Source organism: Nannospalax galili, unplaced genomic scaffold, assembly GCF_000622305.1.
Source record: "Nannospalax galili isolate Female #2095 unplaced genomic scaffold, S.galili_v1.0 scaffold433, whole genome shotgun sequence".
Taxonomy (NCBI): domain Eukaryota; kingdom Metazoa; phylum Chordata; class Mammalia; order Rodentia; family Spalacidae; genus Nannospalax; species Nannospalax galili.
Window position 1 is genome coordinate 10,641,917 of NW_008338715.1, and position 21,909 is coordinate 10,663,825.

The 21,909-nt window shown below is 38.3% G+C and overlaps 1 protein-coding gene across 9 annotated transcripts in view; it reads left to right on the forward strand.

The window, feature by feature from the left end:
• The window catches only part of Clock (clock circadian regulator), a 94,179-nt gene that overhangs the window by 56,613 nt on the left and 15,657 nt on the right, over positions 1–21,909 (forward strand). For 8 of the 9 annotated variants that reach the window (XM_017798212.2, XM_029563585.1, XM_017798210.2 and 5 more), the window contains 11 exon segments: positions 4,530–4,643; positions 4,775–4,893; positions 6,876–6,958; positions 7,176–7,282; positions 8,084–8,231; positions 8,768–8,843; positions 13,314–13,455; positions 15,441–15,541; positions 15,952–16,041; positions 19,494–19,646; positions 21,194–21,403. In XM_017798212.2, the coding sequence (XP_017653701.1) occupies positions 4,530–4,643; positions 4,775–4,893; positions 6,876–6,958; positions 7,176–7,282; positions 8,084–8,231; positions 8,768–8,843; positions 13,314–13,455; positions 15,441–15,541; positions 15,952–16,041; positions 19,494–19,646; positions 21,194–21,403 (1,343 nt within the window). 9 annotated transcript variants of the gene reach the window in all.

Below are 21,909 nucleotides of genomic sequence, written 5' to 3' on the forward strand. Positions count from 1 at the left end.
ATCCTTTATATATCATAACAAACCTACACAGACCTTCCCCACTTGCTTAGGCATTCTCATTTTTTGTGTCTGTTTTGGAAAATATCTCCATTCCCATATCCTTTTAACATCTTTTACATTCTCATTTTCTTTTTTTTTAAATAATTATGAGACATAATAACATTAAGAAATATATTTTCCATCTGTTGTGAGAATTCTTTTCCTCCGGATACACAGCAATTCTCATTCCCTTTTAATGTTCTAGTGCCAAACCAATGTTTGATTAAAGTTTTACTGGGGAACCAATGGATTTACTGAGCTTACTTACTGACATAAGTGAGGGGCAGCTGAGGTTTATGTGTAACCTGAAAGTTTGCACGGTGGAAAGTCTTTAGCCACCATGGATCATGCCTTCTCTTCCTAGCCTTGCCCAGATTGTATATTTTAGCCCTCCCCAAATCCAGGAGACCATGTGTGATTAGGGACAAATTGCATACAGTTGGCTGGTATACTTTAGTCCTCCCCAAATCCAGGAGACCATGTGTGATTAGGGCCAAATTACATTCAGTTGAAGCCTATATAATTTTTATAGTCACCTTTTATACACTGACTATTAGTCCATTCTAATCTGGTACTTAGAAGAAAGACTTGGGCTACACATAGTTAATATAGAAACCAGTTTTGTTTTATGGTTGTAAATAGTATTTGAAGTCACGGAATAAATGGTGTTGCTTAAGGTAAATGTATATAGAGTAAGGAGAGAATTAGAAAGTTGGGACCTCAGGTATCAGCAGGTGGAGCAAGGAGGAGTTAGTTTTAGACCCTTAAAAGAGCAGAATTGGGCAGAGAGAGCTTAGACTCCTGCTTCTAAGATCAGAGAAGTCTTTATTAAGTGACTTGCTAATGATTTCCCAAACATCTGATAGACAAGCACAAATGAAGTTCTTTCCAGAGAAAAAAGAATGTCACTACAAAGGAATAAATGAGTTAAAATAGAGGGTATATTGCTTTGAAACTTAGTAGGTCACTGGGGCCATAATGATAATGAGTTGGTACAGATGATGTGATGTGTATGAGGCAGAGTTATGGGTATAAAGGAGCTAGTATTTCATCCTATGCCCCCCCGACCTTGGTCTTTTTGTTGATTTTTGACAGAGTCTCCCTAGTCATAGCCCACCTGGAAGTCACGATGTGGACCAGGGCGGCCTCGATCTCACAGAGATCTGCCTCTGCCTCCTGAGGGCTGGGATTAAAGGCGCATGCTACCACGCCCAGTGTGTATTTCATCCTATGGAGTTTATTTTTTACACAGTGAAGAACCAAGGGAGGACATAGATTTTGAACCCGTTGGGTTAGATGATACAGCTAGTAATACAGAACAGCATAAGCTTGATGTAGTCCTTGAATGCTGAAGCAACATGATGAAAGTAGCATTAGTCTAAAAGTAGCAGGAAAGTACAAATCAGAGGCAAAGTGTAGAAGCATTAGCAAATATTTCAGTTACTTGATGTAATTTGTGATGGTATTTAGTTGGTGGTAGTAAGTATTCAGTTGGAGAAAAGCCAGTTTGTGAGCTTTTTTGGTGAAATATCAGATCCTGGTAACAGGTTAGGTTGGAAGCTTGTGATGGGAAATGGATAGAACAAATTGACATGGAAGTAAGGATGTGCTTTCTGAGTTGGAAAATGAATATCTATATCAGGGACACAGATAGATGACTTAGGAGGAAAGATAATAAATTGACTTTCAAATAACATTGAGTTGAAATTACCAATGAAACAATCAAGTGGAAATGTCTTGAAAGTGAATAGTGATATGAGACTGTCATATCCTAAAATGTTAGAGTTGGGGAGAGAGAGAGAAGTTAATCAGCCTCCAAGATCAGTGAATGTAGAAAAGATAGTAAAAAGTCATTCCCAGAAAAACCTTTGTGAAAGTCTCTAGTTTAACAATGAATTAGCAGAAGAGATAGGAATATTCATTAATGTAGAAAGGCAAGTTCATGCTATGGGGATGAGAAAGAGTGAGTTTTAAGGTGAGCTAGAAACAGTAAGGAAAAACTACTGGATATTGGTAATACAAATAAATGTCAGTAGTATTTGGAGGAGTCATTGCTGTAGGGATATAAGGGTGAGATCCAAGGTGTACAAAGTTAAAAAGAATATATGGAAGCTAGAGTGTGTATTGAAAAGGAAGGGGTTTTCTGATGCCAACAAGATTATCATGAAAAAGTCTTTGTTTGGAAAGATGGAAGACCTGAGGAAATTTAAAATTGTAGAAAGAAGCTAAGAAAGACTGTTCAAGGTAGAGATGGAAACATGAAGCCTGGTGTGGTGACACATGCCTGTGATTTCAACACTTAAGAGCTGGAGGCAAGGGGATCACAGATTCTAGGCCAGCCTGTGCTATAGAGTGAGACCCTGTCAAAAAACAAACAGCAGCAGAAAAAAGGGGAGGAAAGAAGGGGACTTTAGAATGGAGAGCAAAACCTTTCTTTGAAATTAGAGTGAAGAATGGGAAAAGAGGTGCTGGAAAGAGAAGTAGCTGCTAACCGGTACCAGGTGGGCAGTCATCTACAATGCTGGCTGGTACTAGGTGTTAAGTCATTTCACAGTGCTGGCTGGTACTAGGTGTGCAGTCATCTACAGTGCTGGCTGGTACTAGGTGTTCAGTCATCTCACAGTGCTGGCTGGTGCTAGGTGTGCGGTCATCTCACTGTGCTGGCTGGTACTAGGGGTGCGGTCATCTCACAGTGCTGGCTGGTACTATGTGTGCAGTTATTTCACAGTGCTGGCTGGTACTATGTGTGCAGTTATTTCACAGTGCTGGCTGGTACCAGGTGTGCAGCCATCGACAGTGCTGGCTGGTGGTAGGTGTGCAGTTATTTCACAGTGCTGGCTGGTGCTAGGTGTGCAGTCATCTCACTGTGCTGGCTGGTACCAGGTGTGCAGCCATCGACAGTGCTGGCTGGTACTAGGTGTTCAGTCATCTCACAGTGCTGGCTGGTGCTAGGTGTGCAGTTATTTCACAGTGCTGGCTGGTACCAGGTGTGCAGCCATCGACAGTGCTGGCTGGTACTAGGTGTTCAGTCATCTGACAGTGCTGGCTGGTGCTATGTGTGCAGTTATTTCACAGTGCTGGCTGGTACCAGGTGTGCAGTCATCGACAGTGCTGGCTGGTGCTAGGTGTGCAGTTATTTCACAGTGCTGGCTGGTACCAGGGGTGCAGTCATCGACAGTGCTGGCTGGTACCAGGTGTGCAGTCATCGACAGTGCTGGCTGGTGCCACGTGTGCAGTCATCGACAGTGCTGGCTGGTACCACGTGTGCAGTCATCGACAGTGCTGGCTGGTACCACGTGTGCAGTCATCGACAGTGCTGGCTGGTACCACGTGTGCAGTCATCGACAGTGCTGGCTGGTACCACGTGTGCAGTCATCGACAGTGCTGGCTGGTACCACGTGTGCAGTCATCGACAGTGCTGGCTGGTACCACGTGTGCAGTCATCGACAGTGCTGGCTGGTGCTAGGTGTGCAGCCATCGACAGTGCTGGCTGGTACCAGGTGTGCAGCCATCGACAGTGCTGGCTGGTGGTAGGTGTGCAGTTATTTCACAGTGCTGGCTGGTACCAGGTGTGCAGTCATCGACAGTGCTGGCTGGGGCTAGGTGTGCAGTCATCGACAGTGCTGGCTGGTGCTAGGTGTGCAGTTATTTCACAGTGCTGGCTGGGACCAGGTGTGCAGTCATTGACAGTGCTGGCTGGTGCTAGGTGTGCAGTTATTTCACAGTGCTGGCTGGTCCAGGTGTGCAGCCATCGACAGTGCTGGCTGGTGCTAGGTGTGCAGTCATCGACAGTGCTGGCTGGTGCCAGGTGTGCAGCCATCGACAGTGCTGGCTGGTGCTAGGTGTGCAGTCATCGACAGTGCTGGCTGGTGCCAGGTGTGCAGCCATCGACAGTGCTGGCTGGTGCTAGGTGTGCAGTCATCGACAGTGCTGGCTGGTGCTAGGTGTGCAGTCATCGACAGTGCTGGCTGGTATCACTGTGCTGGCTGGTGCTAGGTGTGCGGTCATCTCACTGTGCTGGCTGGTACCAGGTGTGCAGTCATCGACAGTGCTGGCTGGTGCTAGGTGTGCGGTCATCTCACAGTGCTGGCTGATGCTAGGTGTGCAGTTATTTCACAGTGCTGGCTGGTACCAGGTGTGCAGCCATCGACAGTGCTGGCTGGTACTATGTGTGCAGTTATTTCACAGTGCTGGCTGGTACCAGGTGTGCAGTCAGCGACAGTGCTGGCTGGTGCTAGGTGTGCGGTCATCTCACAGTGCTGGCTGGTGCTAGGTGTGCAGTTATTTCACAGTGCTGGCTGGTACCAGGTGTGCAGTCATCGACAGTGCTGGCTGGTGCCAGGTGTGCAGTCATCGACAATGCTGGCTGGTGCTAGGTGTACAGCCATCTCTTACAGTACTTGCCTTTTATGGAGTATATAAAATGCCATGAAATACTTCTGTTGGAGAAACAATTGTGAACTTACCCAACTTTTTATTGCTTGTTTCAGCAAAAAATCAACTAGAATTCTGTTGTCATATGCTTCGAGGAACAATAGATCCAAAGGAGCCATCCACCTATGAATATGTGAGATTTATAGGAAATTTTAAATCTTTAAACAGTGGTGAGTTAAAATGCTTCTTTTGCAGTATATTTTAACTGGATTTTTAAATTTTTCTAAGCTCTTAGAATGCTTTAATATTAATAGCAACTAGATTTTACTGGATTAACTGATGACACGTTTCCTCATTGTAGTACCAACTTCAGCACACAATGGTTTTGAAGGAACTATACAGCGCACACACAGGCCTTCTTATGAAGATAGAGTTTGTTTTGTAGCTACTGTCAGGTTAGCTACACCCCAGTTCATCAAGGTATGTTTCCAGGATTAATTGTTCTAAGTGAATTTGCGTTCATAATATAAGAACTGCTCCTGTGCAATTTTTGCTGCTGTTATCGTCTTTAGAAGGAATGAAACTTGCACAAATATTGGAGTAGTTGTGTCTATGAGTCATTAAATATGTATGAACTTGATATTTTTAAAACCATGAATTATAAAATACTAAATATGCAACCAGTTTTTGTAGAGTATTCTTTGCAGGTAACTCATGGTAGTATATTACTATTGCCCTGCTTTTGAACAGAATTCTAGACTGTTTTGTGTATAGTTCACTATCTTCATTAAAGTTAAAAAAAACCTGAGGCAGTTTTTAAAAGATGGGCTTTACTGGATATAATTTGCTCTTTGAATTTTAAATAATGCTTTTTTAAAAATTTCCTGGGCCCCTAAAGCAGATTAGTAAGGAAGCAGGGAAGGAAAATAGTTCAGACACTAGAAAGTCACTGGAAAGAAGCCAGTGTGAGATTTAAAATTTGGGTGACAGAGTTCTGAGTTAGCAGTTAGAAAATCTTAAACTAGTCTTCCTGTCTTGATTTTAGGCAATTTGAGTGCTAACTGCATACTTCACATGCCGTATCTCATTTAATTTTTATAATCATATGAGATAGGTGCTATTAGCCCCATTTTGTATTTAAGGAAACCGACACTTAGGGTTAGAACTGAGACTTGATGCTGATTCTTTCTCTAAAAGCCCCAGCTCTTAACTGTTAACGAAGATCATATAAGGAGAGAGAGGAAGGTTGTAATATTTGCTTTTGTACAACAGAGTCTAGGATTCATGGATATGAGAGAGAGGAATAGTGAAAAATAATGTTAGAAAAGTAAACGGGTCAGATAAAAAATTTGTCCTTTCTGCAGTTTTTCTCAATGAAGAGATTTCAGCATGAGGAACCATAGAAGATTTTTAAGTGTGGAAGTCATGTAATCATATTTGAGTATTAGTAATTTTGGCCTCAGAATAAAAGATAAATTGAAGGATAGGAAGATGGATAAGATGCTATTATACAGTGAGGTGAGTCAGTGATGGCAGTGATCACTCAAGATTGATGGAATGGAATAGATTTTTAAATACCCGGAAAGTAAAATTAAAAGCACGTAGGGGTAGAGAGATGGCTCAGCAGTTAAGAGATTGTACAGCTTTTGCAGAGGACTACAAGTTGGTTCCCAACACCTATGTTGGTGGCTTACAACCATTTATAACTCCATTTCCAGGTGATCCAACACCACCTTCTGGCCTCTGAGACCACACACATGGCATATGCCCACAAACACATAAATAAAATTAAAATCTGTATTTAAAAAAGTGTTTAGTAATGGCCAGTTTGGTTATGAAAAGTAAAACAGTAAAGACTATGTTGATTTCTAGATTATGTCACTGCACAGAAGTGAGAGCATTGATGAGATGGGAAATTATATAACTATGTGAAGGCAATTAGTTTTTATTTTTTTAAGGCATACCCAGACTCTAAAAAATGGGCAGTGTTGCCAGGCATGATGGCACTCACCTTTAGTCCCAGCATTCGAGAGGCAGAGGCATGTGGATCTCTGTGAGTTCAAGGCCAGCTGGGGCTACAGGGAGACGCTGTCTCAAAAAAACCAAAAAAAAAAAAAAAATAAAACAAAAAACCCAAAAAACAAAAAAGGACAGTGTAAATCAAATGAGAGATCTGAATTTAGGGTAAGGTATGTGAGTGAATGGGAAATGTATCAGACTTCAGCTGCTTGCCCTAAAGCTGGCATCTGTTACTGATGTGTAAAATTTTAGGAGTTTTTGTTGTTGTTTGCTTTGTTGGGAATTGAACTTGACTTTGTACACTCTATCACTTTATAGTCCTAACCTGATGCACATTTTCTTTAATACTAAAAAACTAAAATGTGTTAATAATGACTTATGTCTAATAATATTTCATATTTTTCTAAGAACACAGGAAATTTTACTTGTTAATTTGTTTGTAGGAAATGTGTACTGTGGAAGAACCCAATGAAGAGTTTACATCTAGACATAGTTTAGAATGGAAGTTTCTATTTCTAGATCACAGGTAACTTCATCTTTAAATTTCATGAAAAAGGTAAGAGTTGTAATTCTGAATATTAATGGACTCTGACAAACCTTTTATGATCAGGATTTTGAAATTCATTATCCATTTTTTCAAAAAAGTAAAACCTTTCCCCCAAAATGATTTGTAGTTGTGATGTTTCTTCTAGAAAAGTTCCAAATTGATTTGTTGTTGTTGTTGTTGTTGTTCTGTAATTTAGGGCACCACCAATAATAGGATATTTGCCATTTGAAGTTTTGGGAACATCAGGCTATGATTACTATCATGTGGATGACCTAGAAAACCTGGCAAAATGTCATGAGCACTGTAAGTAGAGCTTAATGTTTCCAGTGATTACTCTTTCAAAACACAAGTAGAAACCCTTTTCTATTAATGAAAGACAGTTTTTGAGAGAAGGGTTTTTTTTTTTTTTAAGAGAGAAGGGTTTTTAATCAGTGAATATAGAAACACGTTTATATTTGACTTTTCGTTCCTAGTAGATTGATCATATATGTAATATAAAGGAATATCTTCTAGTAACATTTCAAAAATCTGTGATGTTTCCCAAGTCAGTTTAACCACAGAACCTAAGTTTTGCTTAGCATCTGTCAGAAATGCTTTAGAGTCTAAAATCTTGGGAATTTTTAGAGCCTAAAATCTTTGCTTTGGGAAACTGTACTTAACAGTTACTTCAGATAATTAAATCGCTCTGGGCTTTGTTTAGTTACAGTTTTAAAATTAAAACACCTCAGAAATATTATGCCCGACAGCATCTATGGGGAAAATACTCAGATTTTTGAAATGTTATTCTTGCTTCCCTTAAGCATTATATTTAGGCAAGAGGAAGTCAGCAATGTAATTCCTTAAGTAGATGAAGTTTATTATGTATGAAAAATGTGTAAGGTTAGCAATAATCAATAGTGTCAGCTGGAAGCTCTGATTATTTGGGGGGTGCTTAAACTAGCTTTAAAGAATAACATCTTTATAAGTGATATATATTTCTGAAAGCCAGAAATATAATCTACATGAAGATTTAATGCAAATAATAGCTTTTGGTTTAAAAGAAACCCAGATTCTTCATAACTAAATATGGATCAAGAAAAAAAGATTTGTTTCTTTTCTTTTCAGTAATGCAGTATGGAAAAGGAAAATCATGTTATTACAGGTTCCTGACCAAAGGACAGCAGTGGATTTGGCTTCAGACTCATTATTACATCACTTATCATCAGTGGAATTCAAGGCCAGAGTTTATTGTGTGTACTCACACTGTAGTAAGGTAATAGTTCTTTTAGAGAATTTCTAAGTCATAATACCCAAAAATAATCTTGATAATATAATTTTTATATACTTGAATGAATGACAGTGATTTTTTTCCTATTTTTAATATTTGGAAGTCTATTATTATTAAATTTATATGACCTAATGATAACATGATAATAAGAAATAGGATGCAAGTAATGCATAGATATATAAAACCTGACCTGAGTCTTGTGGTTTATAGAAGAAATTGTACTGACATTTACGTATCAAAGTAAGTCATACGAAGGGAAAACCAGAGTAGATATGCATATTCTTACTTAGTTTCTCTGAATTTATGTACTTTATCCTTACAGATCGTTTGTAGAATGCCTAAAAAAAGTACAGATTGAATTTCAATAGAATATCACAGACATGTGTTAAGTTTATTTAGCACATAGAAAATTATACAGAATTAGTGATGATCAAGTAAGATACATAATGCCAAATAGTTGCAGTTCTGTAGTATTTTAAATAAATGACCAGACATTAAAATTTGATTCTTCCCCTTTGTAGTTATGCAGAAGTTAGAGCTGAAAGACGACGAGAACTTGGCATTGAAGAGTCTCTTCCTGACGCAGCTGCTGACAAAGTATGTTTCTTACAGTCTTTAAACAAACAAAAAAGAGTTTAATTTCTCCCTAGTGAAGCACAGTACTCAATAATTAATAGCAAAAATTATTTTTCAAATGTTTCATTTCCTCATTTGTGAGGGACATATGATTATTTTTGTTTTGAATTTAATATTTTCAAATTTCATTTGCTTCTAAAAAGGAATTGAAGATTCTGCCTTTTAACACTAATTAGGTTAGTGTTAAAACCAATCAAAGATTAAAACAATCATTGTTAATTGCATGTTATGTACTAGGCTCTGGCTATATTCTTTATATGATTATGAAATGTGATTTGCCTCTTAGGTGGCCTTATCTGAGGTAATAATCCCCACTTTGAAAATACTGAAGCTGTTTTTAAGAGGGAACATTTCCTAAAGATGCATGACTGGAAAATTGTAATTTGAATTTGAACTCTGCTTTCTTTTCTGTTGTTATATCATGTAGAAAGACAATGTGTTTATTATCTGCTATGATGGGGAGAGAAGAGTTGATGGAGGGAAAGAGGGAAGTAGAAATTGAAGATATGGGTAGATATGAGACTGTCAGTCTTGTGTGCAAGTGGAAGTATGCATTGAGTGGGAACAGATTCTTTAGCTTTCTCAAGGGCTGGCACTATGGCTGTAGTGCCACCTCTGGCCTTCTGACTGGCTTTATAACATCCACAAACTACAAGTGTGTTTTATGTATTTAAGTAGATGAAAAATTAAAATAAGAATGTTTTATTACACATGACACATACCAGATTCACACCCTAGTGCTTATAGATAACAAAGCCACACCCATTTGCTTACATTTTGTCTGTGGCTACGCTTGTGCTGCAGTCACAGAATTTAATAGTTACATATGATCCAGAAGATCTAAAGAGTCACGCTCTGGAACCAGTATGACAGAAAGAGTTGTCTACTTCCTTACTGTAGCAGTGTGAGGAAAGATAATGTGAATATCCCATTTTCATAGTCAGATTCTCATTTTATGTCTCCTTTTCCTCTTTGCTCAGTTTATATTCATGGTTAGAGATCATAACCTATGATCTCTACCTTCAACCCTCCTTCATCACACTCCTTGACAAAATCTTAATGTTGATTAAATCCAGTTGGCAGGCAGGTAAATAGAGTAGTGGGAGCTTATGACAGTGCTCCCAGTAAAATAATAACTGTAGGTACTGGCTAAGAGGAATTTGAGGGTTCTGGAGAAATAGCTCAACAGTTAAAAGCAGTGACTGCTCTTGCAAAGGACCTAGGTTTGGTAACTGCACTTCCATGGGATTCGGTGCCCTCCTCTGTCCTCCACAGGCAATGCATGCACATGTATACTTACATATATGCAGGCAAAACACCCATACACATACAAACAAAATTTTTAAAAAATAAAGGAATTTGGGGAAGTTTGTGAAGAAAGGCAATGTGTCACACGGTTGTGTAGAATAGAATAGTGTTGTGGAGATTTACAACCTGTGTGGCAGGCAGATTGAGAGTCCTCATGAGGCACTTGATTATTAATCTGAAGTGAGAATAGTTAACATGTTGTATTTCTTTTTTACTTTATTTTTTATTTTTTTAAGTGTATGAGTGTTATGTCTGCATGTATGTAAGTGCACCCATGTCGTGCAGTGCCCACAGAGGACAGAAGAGGGCATTGGATCCTCTGGAACTGAAGTTGTAGATGGTTGTTAGCTGCTATGTGGGTGCTAGGATTCCCAGGTCCTCTTCAAGAGCAGACATTGCTCTTAACTGCTGAGCCATCTCTCTGACCCATGTTATATTTCTTTGGCCGTGTTCTGCTGTGTAGTATAAATAAAATGTTGGTTTAACCGGCATTGGGATTTTGCTAAAGAACTGTGATGGTAAAAGGAAACAGGAGCTAAGGTATTGAACGTATATGCATAGTTGTTATAATAATTAAACATAAATTTAAGATGTATGAAGAGAAGGGAGAACACAAAGTAAAACTGTGATTTTGGAAATGTTGTAGAATTTGTGTAAGTTACATTCAAGCCAAAGGATTATTGTAATTAGAATAGTAAAGGGAATAGTAGGTAATGTGACAACGGTGATCAGAAAACTAGGATGCTTGAAATTGAGATCCTTTGCTTTGAAAGGATTATAGTCAAAGACTAGTGATGTCACAATCTCGAAAGAAAGGACACCAAGGAAAAAAAGAGGGTTTAGGTTGAGTATTAGTGGAAGTAATTTGATGAGGGGAATACTGAGCCTGAAGCTGAAATTTAATTCCAGTACCTGCTGTGAAGTCACCATAGGATGGTGTCATGACTGCAATGTCACGAAATTATTTCCTTATGTTTTCTTCAAATGTTTTATAGTTTTAGCTCATAATAATTAGAAATGGACTTATATGGTATGTGAGCTCCATACCCGAGTCTGTGGAAAGGAGGCAGGGAAACTAGGGTGGAAACATGAATAGGAGGACTTTTCTTCCACCTGTACAGCTGTGGCTGAGAGTCATAAGAGAGAAAACTGCCTCCTCTGAAGAGAACTACAAGAAAAATGATGACTCTGGTTTTTAGAACAGGTGAGTGAAGAAAAAAATCAGAGTTAAGAAGGAAAGTGCAGAGTAGTTTGTTAATTATGGACACTAAGGCAAGTGGAAGGCTCCAGAGACTGGGAAGAAATGGGAGATGGAGGCAAAATAGAGGCTGGGAAAGTTAATGAAGGTGGAGGAGACCCATCTCCTCCTAAGTGCTGAGATCACAGAGGTACACCATCATGCCCAGCCTGGTTTGGGGTTTCTTGGAGAAAGAGGAGGTTGTTTTTGTTTTCACAGTAGCCATTTCAAATAGTGTATGAAGTAGTGTTGTTATGGATTTGATTGTCATTTTCCTCATCAGTGTGAGCAACTTTTTAGGTGCTTGTATGTCCTCTTTGGAAAAGTGTTTATTTTGCCTGTTCCTACTTTTGTTTTCTTATTTATGTATTATTTGTGTATTCATTTATCTGTTTGAGTTTTTGAGTCAGGTCTCATGCAGGCTACACTGGCTTTGAACTGGTTATACAGGCAAGGGTGACCTTAAACTCCTGATCTTCCTGCCTCTACCTTCCAAGTACTGGGATTACAGGTGTATGCCACCACACCGAACCTGTTCTCTTTGTTAGGGGGGAGGTGGGGGGGGGGTTGTTTTTCTGTAGAGACTTTTGCTGGGTTGCCCGGGCTGAGCTCAAGTGACCCTCTTGCTTCAGACTTATACATGCTATGCTTACAGGTACTTACTAGCTGAGTACAGTTGCTCACTCCTATAATTCCAGCACTTGAGAAGCTGAGACAGGAGAATTGCCACAGGTTCAAAGCCAGTTTGAGCCACAGTATGAGATTTTGTCTCAACAGTATACACAACACAAAAGTGCATACTACTACACCTGGCATATTCTTTGTCCATTTCTTATCATTGAGTTATCATTATTGAATTCTAGGAAGTTCTTTATTCTAGATAATAATCCTGATCAGACAACAATTTAAGTTTCCTCCCAGTCTTGTGGATTATTTCCATTCTGTTGATGGCGTTCTTATTTTTTTTTTTGAATTCCATTTTATTGGGAAATTCAATGTTATAAAATCATTTCCTTATGTTTTCTTCAAATGTTTTATAGTTTTAGCTCATAACATTTAGGTCTTTGATCCACTTTGAGTTAATTTTTGTACATGATATAAGAGTCTGGCTTGAGTCTTGTTATTTCTCTAAATAGAAAATGAAGTCAAAACAGTAGGGGCTGCAGAGATGACTCAGAGGTTAAGAGCATTGGCTGCTCTTGCAGAGGACCCAGGTTCAATTCCCAGCACTCACTTGGTGGCTAACAACCATCCCTAACTCCAGTTCCAGGGGTTCTGATGCCCTCTTCTGACCCTCTCAGGCATTGCAGGACACAGGGGCACTTACAAACACATGCAGGCAATACACTCACACACATAAAATAAAAATAATAAATAGTCTTTTAAAAAACTGAACAGTATATAAAAAAGAATTTTTCTTGTCTAATAAATATATACATATATACTTTAAAACTGAGTTTTAGATAAAAACTGAGTTTGATTTACTTTGTGTGTGTATGTATGTGTGTGTGTGTGTGTGTGTACACCATTGTGCACATGTTTGTGGTGTGAATGTGGGCACGCCTGTGCCATTGCCCAGGGCAACCTTGGGAGTCAGGGTCTCTTTGTTGTTTTTCTGCTGTGTACACCAGGTTAGCCATCCCTGACCTTCAGGAATTTTCCTGCCAGGGCTCTTGCTGTGTCATTTTTGGGATTACAAAGGTGTACTACTTGCACTTGGCTTTAGGTATTTTGGGGGGATTCAAACTCATGTTTGCATGGCAAGCACATTTACCCACTAAACCATCTTCCCAGCCCCTGATTTTACTTTATTGTTAGCAAACAGTATTGCTAAATTGAGATCTGAATTGAGCTATAAGAAAACATTTATTTTCCTGTTTCCTTAGAGCCAAGATTCTGGGTCTGACAATCGAATAAACACAGTCAGTCTCAAGGAAGCGCTGGAAAGGTTTGATCGCAGCCCAACTCCTTCTGCCTCCTCCAGAAGTTCAAGAAAATCATCTCACACAGCAGTCTCAGACCCTTCCTGTAAGTATCTTAGTTTGAAAACAAACTCTTCTTATAGAGAGTACTTCTGAGTTTGCTTGTGTTAGTGAAAGCAGCACTTTTGTCAAGTATTTCTTTAAATTTCTAGTTTTTTTTCAGTTTTGAAGTACAGTAACCTTTCCAGTAAGGGACAAATTATTTACCTTTAGAAAAGAATTAAGATCATCAAATGAACTGTAGATGATAATGTTAACTTTTTTTAAAAGATTCAAAATTTTAATTAATTCCCATACTGATAAAAAATAATTTCATAACTTCTGTAAACCAGCATAAATGCTGTAGTATAAAAAAAAAGTTTAAACAAGTGTTAACAACTTTAAACAATTCACTACAAGTAAATGGGTATGCAATATGAATATGACCTTCTAGGTTAAGAAGATTCCATTTACATAACATTCTCAACTAATGGGTGAAAACAAATGCACATGGGGACTTCCATAGTTAAGCCACATGAGCATTCATACTTGGGGAAAATCTGCCAACCAGGTATGCGAAACTGGAGCATCATCATGTACTGCTAATATTTACCAGTAGAGAGAGTCCAATGACAACAGGCAACAGGACAGTGGTGAGCCCACCACCACAGGGCCTCAGTTCTTAAACCCAAGGACTTGAGCCTATCTCTCCTTTCCCTAGCCCTTCCCATCCAGAAGTGGTCTTGGAGGCCTCAGCTCACAGGAGGGCTGGGACAGATTGAAAGACAGCCCCTTTCGGGAAGTTCTTTGGCCCTCCCCCTGCACACCTATCCTCAGAGCCCAGCCTAGTCCTAGAAGTGCAGATGCTTAGCAAAGCTCCCTTCATGGGATACAATGGGCACTACCTCCTGCTTCTCCCAGCCATTACACAGCCACCCTGTAACTGCCACCACTCCAGCCTGGAATGTTAGTCCTGGAATTCCGGAGCTCTATTCATGTGCCTCAGGAGGAGCTGACCAGAGTAACTTACAGATAATCTAAAGCTATAACTGTTACAAATTGAAAATATCCTGATGAGGTATCAGTCACAAACACTGTCCTGAGACCAAAGGCCTGATGTGGGAAGCAAGTACCTAAGTATAAGTAAAAATTTAGGGGCTGGAGAGAAGGCTGAGCAGTTAAGAGTACTGACTGCTCTTGCAAAGGACCTGGGTTCAATTTCCAGCACCCACATGGCAGCTAACAACCATCTGTAACTTGAGTGCCAGAGGATCCAATGCCCTCTTCTGACCTCTGCGGGCACTGTATGACACTGATGTACTTATACACATGCAGGCAATACACTCATACACATAAAATAAAAAATAATAAATAAAATATTTAAAATTTAAATTATTCCTCAAAAAGAAAACAAAACTTGTTTTTTTCTTGTAAAACCAGTTGGTTAAGTTTGCTTTTTTAAAGTTTAACTTTTAGGAAGACTTGCATAATTGTCTTTAAGTTATAGTTTGGTCCTCTATATCTATATTTGTAAACTTAACCAATTATAGATAGAAAATACCTCCTCAGTTGTATCTGTAATGAGCATGTGCAGACATTTTTTCCTTGTCAGTATCTTGCAAATAATTTAACAGCTATTTGTATCAAGTGTACGTTGTATTAGGTACTATGAATAGAGTTTATTTAAAGTATATAGAGGTGTTAAAGTACATTCAAGAGGATGTTCATAGGTGATAGGAAAATACTACATTATTTAATAGAAGGGACTTTAATGTGCATGGATTTTGATATCTGTATGTAATTCTGATACCAGTATCCCTTGTGGATATTGAGAGAATGACTATAGCAACTGTTTTTAAAATTTTCCTATCTCATATATTTTCTTTCTCCTTAGAAAAGATAGAGGTAATTAAAATTAATCTTATAGACATGGATTTCCCTTTTATCTAATAGCTTAGAAAACTAAGGAACCATTTTTATTCACTGAAGTGCATTTTGAGGTTAATGGTTGAAAACTGTAAGCACTGTTTTCTTTTTGTTGATTAACTGCAGCAACACCAACAAAGATCCCAACTGATACTAGCACTCCTCCCAGACAGCATTTACCAGCTCATGAGAAGATGGCACAGCGGAGGTCATCTTTCAGCAGTCAGGTACACTTTTTAGTTAATGTTCTAAACCCTTAGGAATTCCTTGATCTGTAAACTACCCTTTCTGTAAAAATAGTTGTTGACAAAATCAAGATCTTTCTCATCATCCAGATAAAATGTTAGATTTTTGGTTTTAGTTGTGGAAAAGTGATAGTTGAGAGCTGCTCTTATGATCCAATTATCTTCAGTTGAGGCTGCCCAGCTTTCAGCTTAGTGTACATGCAAGGGACTGTGCTGGGAACCATGATAAGAAAAGATGAAGAGTAGAAAGGGCGACATACAGTACCAACAAAAGAGATAGATTGTAAGTTCGACGATAAACATACTGTGTCACTGTTGTCGATATTTGTGGGGAAGTACTCATTGGTATGTGTGTGTGATCACTTCATTGTCATTTTTTATTTTGCTTCTAGTCCATGAACTCCCAGTCTGTTGGTCCATCTTTAACACAGCCAGTGATGTCTCAAGCTGCAAATTTACCAGTTCCACAAGGCATGTCGCAGGTATTTTTGTTTGTTTTAGTTGAGCATTTACAAATGATAATTGCTTTTAAGCTAGTAAGATTTACATATATGTATATAAATACAGTGACTCTGAACTGAAAGCATTTAGAATATATAGAGGCATTTTTGTCTGTTATAATGATTTTGGATACCACTAACCTTAATAGACAGAATCATGCGTGCTAAATATCATTCAAAATTCATCAAATCCTACCATTCAGGAGGCAGAAGCAGGAAGATCTCTTAGGAGTTCATTGCCAGCCTGGTCTACATAGCAAGCTTCAGGTCAACTAGGGCTATATAGCAAGATTCTCTGATTTAAAAAAAAAGAAAAGAAAAGATTAAGCTTCATGATGGTCTTATACAACAAAGAATTTTACTGCTTAATAAACCATAAACTGCAACACCTTTCATGTAGAAGAACACTATAGTTACATACATATTAAATGAGTTCATTTTGTTCTTTGGATATTAGAAGATTTAAGTAGCTATAGTTATGTATGAATTCATTTGTTCACACACAGGATATTTATTGAGTTGTATGTATGGAATAGGTATCAGGGATGCTGATAGTATATCCATACTTAAAAGCTATTTCATCTAGAGGGAATGACGGATGACTAAACTACCACATTATATAGTCTGTGCACATTATTTGGGCTCTTAGTACAACCTAAAGAAATGGAAGAAGCTAAGCCTGGCAGTACATGCTTTCTAATCCCAGCAAGTGAGAGGTAGAGGAAGGAAGATCAGGAGATCAAGGTCATCCTTGGCTATATAGTGAGTTCAAGGACAGCCTGAACTACAGGAGCCTCTGTCTTAAATCAAAACAACAACAAAAAACTGAAGGAAAGCTTTTTAGGAGTGTTGCATGGCCCAAGTCAAAGGAGGCCTGAATGCAGAAATTAGCAAGAGAAAAGTAATTCTAAGAACACTGCTGCTACCTTTTCAACTTGTGATTTATAACTTTCAAAGCTTCAGAAACATTAGGAACACTACTGAACAGTTATGAACATAATGAAAAATCTTCTGACTGATTTATTTGGCACTGAATCCTCATAGCTAACAATACTGTCCTGTAAGAGCTCTATAACAGGATGTTATTAAATATTTATGTATGACAATTTTTAACCAACATTGAGTCTTCAAATCTTATTTTGATATATTGACAGAATTTTTATGTAAATATCAGGCATATTTTCAAAATTTTTGTTCTTTAATCTCGATACCAATTAAGCATTTATTATTATAGAGAGATATTTGTGTAATATAGAAATAAATGTAGCATATTTTAACTAACATTTTTAGGAGGTAGGAAAAAGTTGAGATACTAAATCTATAATTTCACTCAAGCCTAGTATAATCTAATACATGATGTAATCTGGTTGTTGTTGCTGGCTTCAGAAATCAAGTTTCATGCTTTGAAAAGTAGTATTCAGAAGCCAGGCCTAATGGTGTGCAATCCCAGCATCTGGCAGGCAGAAGCAGGAGGATCACTGCAGGTTTGAAGCCAGCTTGGCCTACATAAGAGAATTCCAAACCAGTCAGGGCTACACAGTGAGACCATTTCAAAAACAGAAAGAAGAAAAGAAAAATAATACTCAGTATCACAAACTAGTAAAAATTTAACTCACTTAGTACTGTCTTTTTGAAGATAGAATAAAAAAAGATTGGGCAGGCATTTTTTTTCATTTTAGTTGCCGTTTACTGCAGGAAAGTTACAAGCCAGATTTCCAGTCAAGTAAAATACACTGCTCTTACAATGTGCTCAATACTCAGGGAAATAATTAAATGAGAAGTGAATCAAGTATGGCTAAATTACAGGAGCAGCTTATGAATAGGACATAAAGAAAATTAAAAACCCTGAAAGTAGAATAACTTTGTTTTCATTTGTGTGTACATTAATTTATTCATAATCACTTAAAATTACTTAGTCTTTACTTTTAAAGCTTATGTTTTAAACTTGTCTAAGGACTAGTACCACTTGAAAAACTCAGTGAATGAAAATAATAATATTGGTTATTTGTCAGATTTCTGTAAACGATTTTGTGTATGTGGGGAGGAATGGGCAGTGTGGATACTGGGAACTGAACTCAAGGCCTTGAACATGCCAGGCAAACGCTTTACAACTAAGCCCTTAAGCCCTTTCTTTTTACTGTTTGATTTTGAGATGGGGCCTACCTGAGTCGCCCAGACAGGTCTTGACATTTTGATCCTCCTGCCTAACTTTGTATAGTGCTGATGTGCACATAAAGGGCATTTTAGAGATGACAGAATTTACTCTGGATTCACTCTAGCAATAGATGGGACACATTCTCATTTGAGAAAGAAAAGAAATGAAGACAAAGTTAAGTAACCTCTTATAGTAAGTGGCTAATATGAACTCAGGTGGTCTTTTTTTTTTTGAGATAAGAGTCTTTGTATATTCCTGGCTGGCCTGGAACTCACTATGTAGACTCTGCTGCCTTTGAACTCACAGAGCTCTTCATGCCTTGGCCTCCTGAGTGCTGGGATTAAAGGTGTACACTACTACTTCCAGCAGAGCTCAGATCTTCTAACTGCAGGTTCTTCTTGTAATCAGTCAAGATCCACTCAGAAATTGAGAGCATACCACAGTTTAAACAAGAATAATATGAAATTTTATTAGCTAGTAACTAAAAGAAGAGGATCTAAACCTGTAAGTATAGGAGGGTAGGCTAGATGCTCAGTGGGTAAATAAAGATGCCTGTTGCCAAGCCTGAGTTCCATACCTCAGATCCACATAGTGAAAGAAAAAAAACAACTCCCGCAAGCTTTCCTTAGACCTCCACACACATGCCATGGCATGTGCCCCTCCCCAAATAAATAAATGGATTTTTTTAATTAAAAAAAAGGAATAGGTGATGTGAGAGCAACTACTACCTCAAGTATGATGAAAAAGCCAAGGAACGGACATACTTAGAAGACTTTCAGCCTCTTAAGACCTCTTACTCTGCACCAGACTGGACTTGACATGGCTGTTACTGGGTAGAGAAGTTCTCTGAGGTGCCACAAAGAGGGCCAGAGAGCAAGAAGCCATCTGCTGGAAAATTGCCCACAAAGATGTCTTTGAGACTTGCTGGGAGGTTACCTGTTGGGGTGCTGATGAGATTCACCAGGAAGCTACCACTGGCAATTCAGACAAAAGAGAAGGAAAAGCACCAGGCAAGATAAGCACCTTCCTTGCAGCCTCCCTCTAGCAGCATCTGCTGAAAAGGTTAACGAGGAATTTGCTGCTAAAGGGAATGATTATTTAAGGTCTAGTTCCAATGTCACAAAGGAGAACAAAGATGGGAGTTGGGGAAGAGAGAGGCAATACATTGATAGATGGCATAACTTGTCTCATGACAAACTGCTTACTTTTCACATTACACAGTAAGGAGGAACAAGTAATTTTAAAATACGTTGTTCCTTCTCTACATGTCATACCTCAGTTTCAGTTTTCAGCTCAATTAGGAGCCATGCAGCATCTGAAAGACCAGCTGGAGCAACGGACACGGATGATAGAGGCAAATATTCATCGGCAACAAGAAGAACTAAGGAAAATTCAAGAACAACTTCAAATGGTCCATGGTCAAGGACTGCAGGTGAGTTATTGTTATATCTGAACACAGAATATCTCATTTACATTTTGAATTCCTGGAAAATTGGCTGTTTTTTCTTCATGAAAAGTCATTTAAACACCCATTTGGTTACTTGATAAACGTATAAAAACTTGTAAAGATACTCATTCCTAAGGGTATTTCCATCAACATCCTTATTTTACTAGACTAGTGAACTCCCAATTTTAGTGAGCTCGAAGGCATAATATAAAAGTTATATTTTATAAAACCTTTGAGGTAGAAAATTTATAACAGTTTGAATAAAATACCAATAGGAATAATTCATGTTCCTCTTACTTGACTAACAGGGCCATCTAGGGGACCAGATTTGCTAAAGGGAAACTTTAGGTGAACACTATTCTGGGTACTATCATAAATTATAAATGATGGATGATACAAAGCTGCCAACAGTAACCCTTTACATAGCACTGAGTTAGTTACTCATGCTTCAAACTATCGAAAGCATGATAAGGTTTGGATGAGTAAAAGAATGAATAGTTCCATATTTTATTCAGTAATTATTGCTAATTAATTGTTCCCTCAAAATGTCTGACTTGTTACTTCACTTTTAAAATTAATTTTAAACTTCATTTTGCTTTCTTTCAGTGTTCTTCTTACTCTGTTTTTAAACTACAAAGCTTTATGCAAGCTGGGAATGTAGCTTACTAGTAGAGTATTTGACTAGAACACTTCCGGCCCTGAGTTTGATCCCCAGGACAAAAAAAATCTCATTAAAAAATTATTTTAAGCCAGGCGTGGTGGCGCACGCCTGTAGTCCCAGCACTAGGGAGGCAGAGGCAGGCAGATCTCTGTGAGTTCAAGGCCAGCCTGGTCTACATAGTGAGTTCCATAGTGAGACCCTGCTTCAAAAAGACAAAAAAAAAATTTTTTAACATGAGGCATGGTGGTACACACCTTTCATCCCAGCACTCGGGAGGTAGAGACAGATGGATGAGATCGAGGCCAGCCTGGTTTATATTGCAAGTTCCAGGCCAGCTGTGGCTACAGGGAGACCCTGTCTCAAAACACAAAAAAAAGCCAAAAATATGTTTTATTTATTGGGCTGGAGAGATGACTCAGCTGTTTAGACAACTGGCTGCTCTTACAGATGACCCAGGTTTGGTTCCCAGCACCCACGTGGCAGCTAACAACCGCCTGTAACTCTAGTTCCAGGGGCTCTGACACCCTCTTCTGGTCTCTATAGGCATTGCATGTACATGGTGCATTTACATACATGCAAGCAAAACACTCCTACACATAAAAAAAATTTTTTTAATATTTTTATTTTATGTGTAAAATAAATTTTGTAACATTTTATTTATTGTTTTTACTTTATGTGTATGCGTGTAGGCATGCACATTTGACAGGATATGTATGAAAGTCAGATGACAACATTTGGGAATGAGTGCTTCCACCATGGAATCCAGGGATCAAACTCAGGTCATTTGGCTTATGCAACAAGCACTTTAACTAGCTAATTCATGTCACCAGCCCAAAGAAATCTCATTTAAATATAATCTTTGTTTTCAAAGATGTTTTTGCAACAGTCAAACCCTGGATTGAATTTTGGTTCTGTTCAACTTTCCTCTGGAAATTCTTCTAACATCCAGCAACTCACACCAATAAATATGCAAGGCCAAGTTGTTCCCACTAACCAAATTCAAAGTGGAATGAATGCTGGACATATTGGCACGAGCCAGCACTTGATACAACAGCAGAGTTTACAAAGTACATCAACTCAGGTAATGTTGTTCAGTACAATGTTCTTTGGAGTATTCAGTGATTGACATGCATACTAACATTAAAACAAAAAGCTCTATGTTACACTGGTTCTCAACATTTAATAAAAATGAGAACATACAATATTGACAGTAATCATTAAAATATTTTGTGGAAAATATATTACTGTTAAATATTTTGACATTTGCCAGTTTTGCAGATTAAGGATATAGTTTAATACAGGGTCTTGTAACTTGCAGACTATTCCTACATGTTAAAAATATTTGATTTACAAAGGAAGCTGAGTAGGAAACATGCAGAATAAACTGTTGGGGGAGCAGTTATTAGTTGAATTAACGGTCTGCAAAATTATGGTAATAATGTACATCTGTTATTACAGTGAAAATACATGATATTCATCTGAACTGCCACTGGCTTGCTCTGGGCATTTAACAGACACCTTTTATGTATATTTTCCACTATCTCTGTTAAGATCATGCTTCTTTTAAAGTCCTAGTTTACCTTCCAT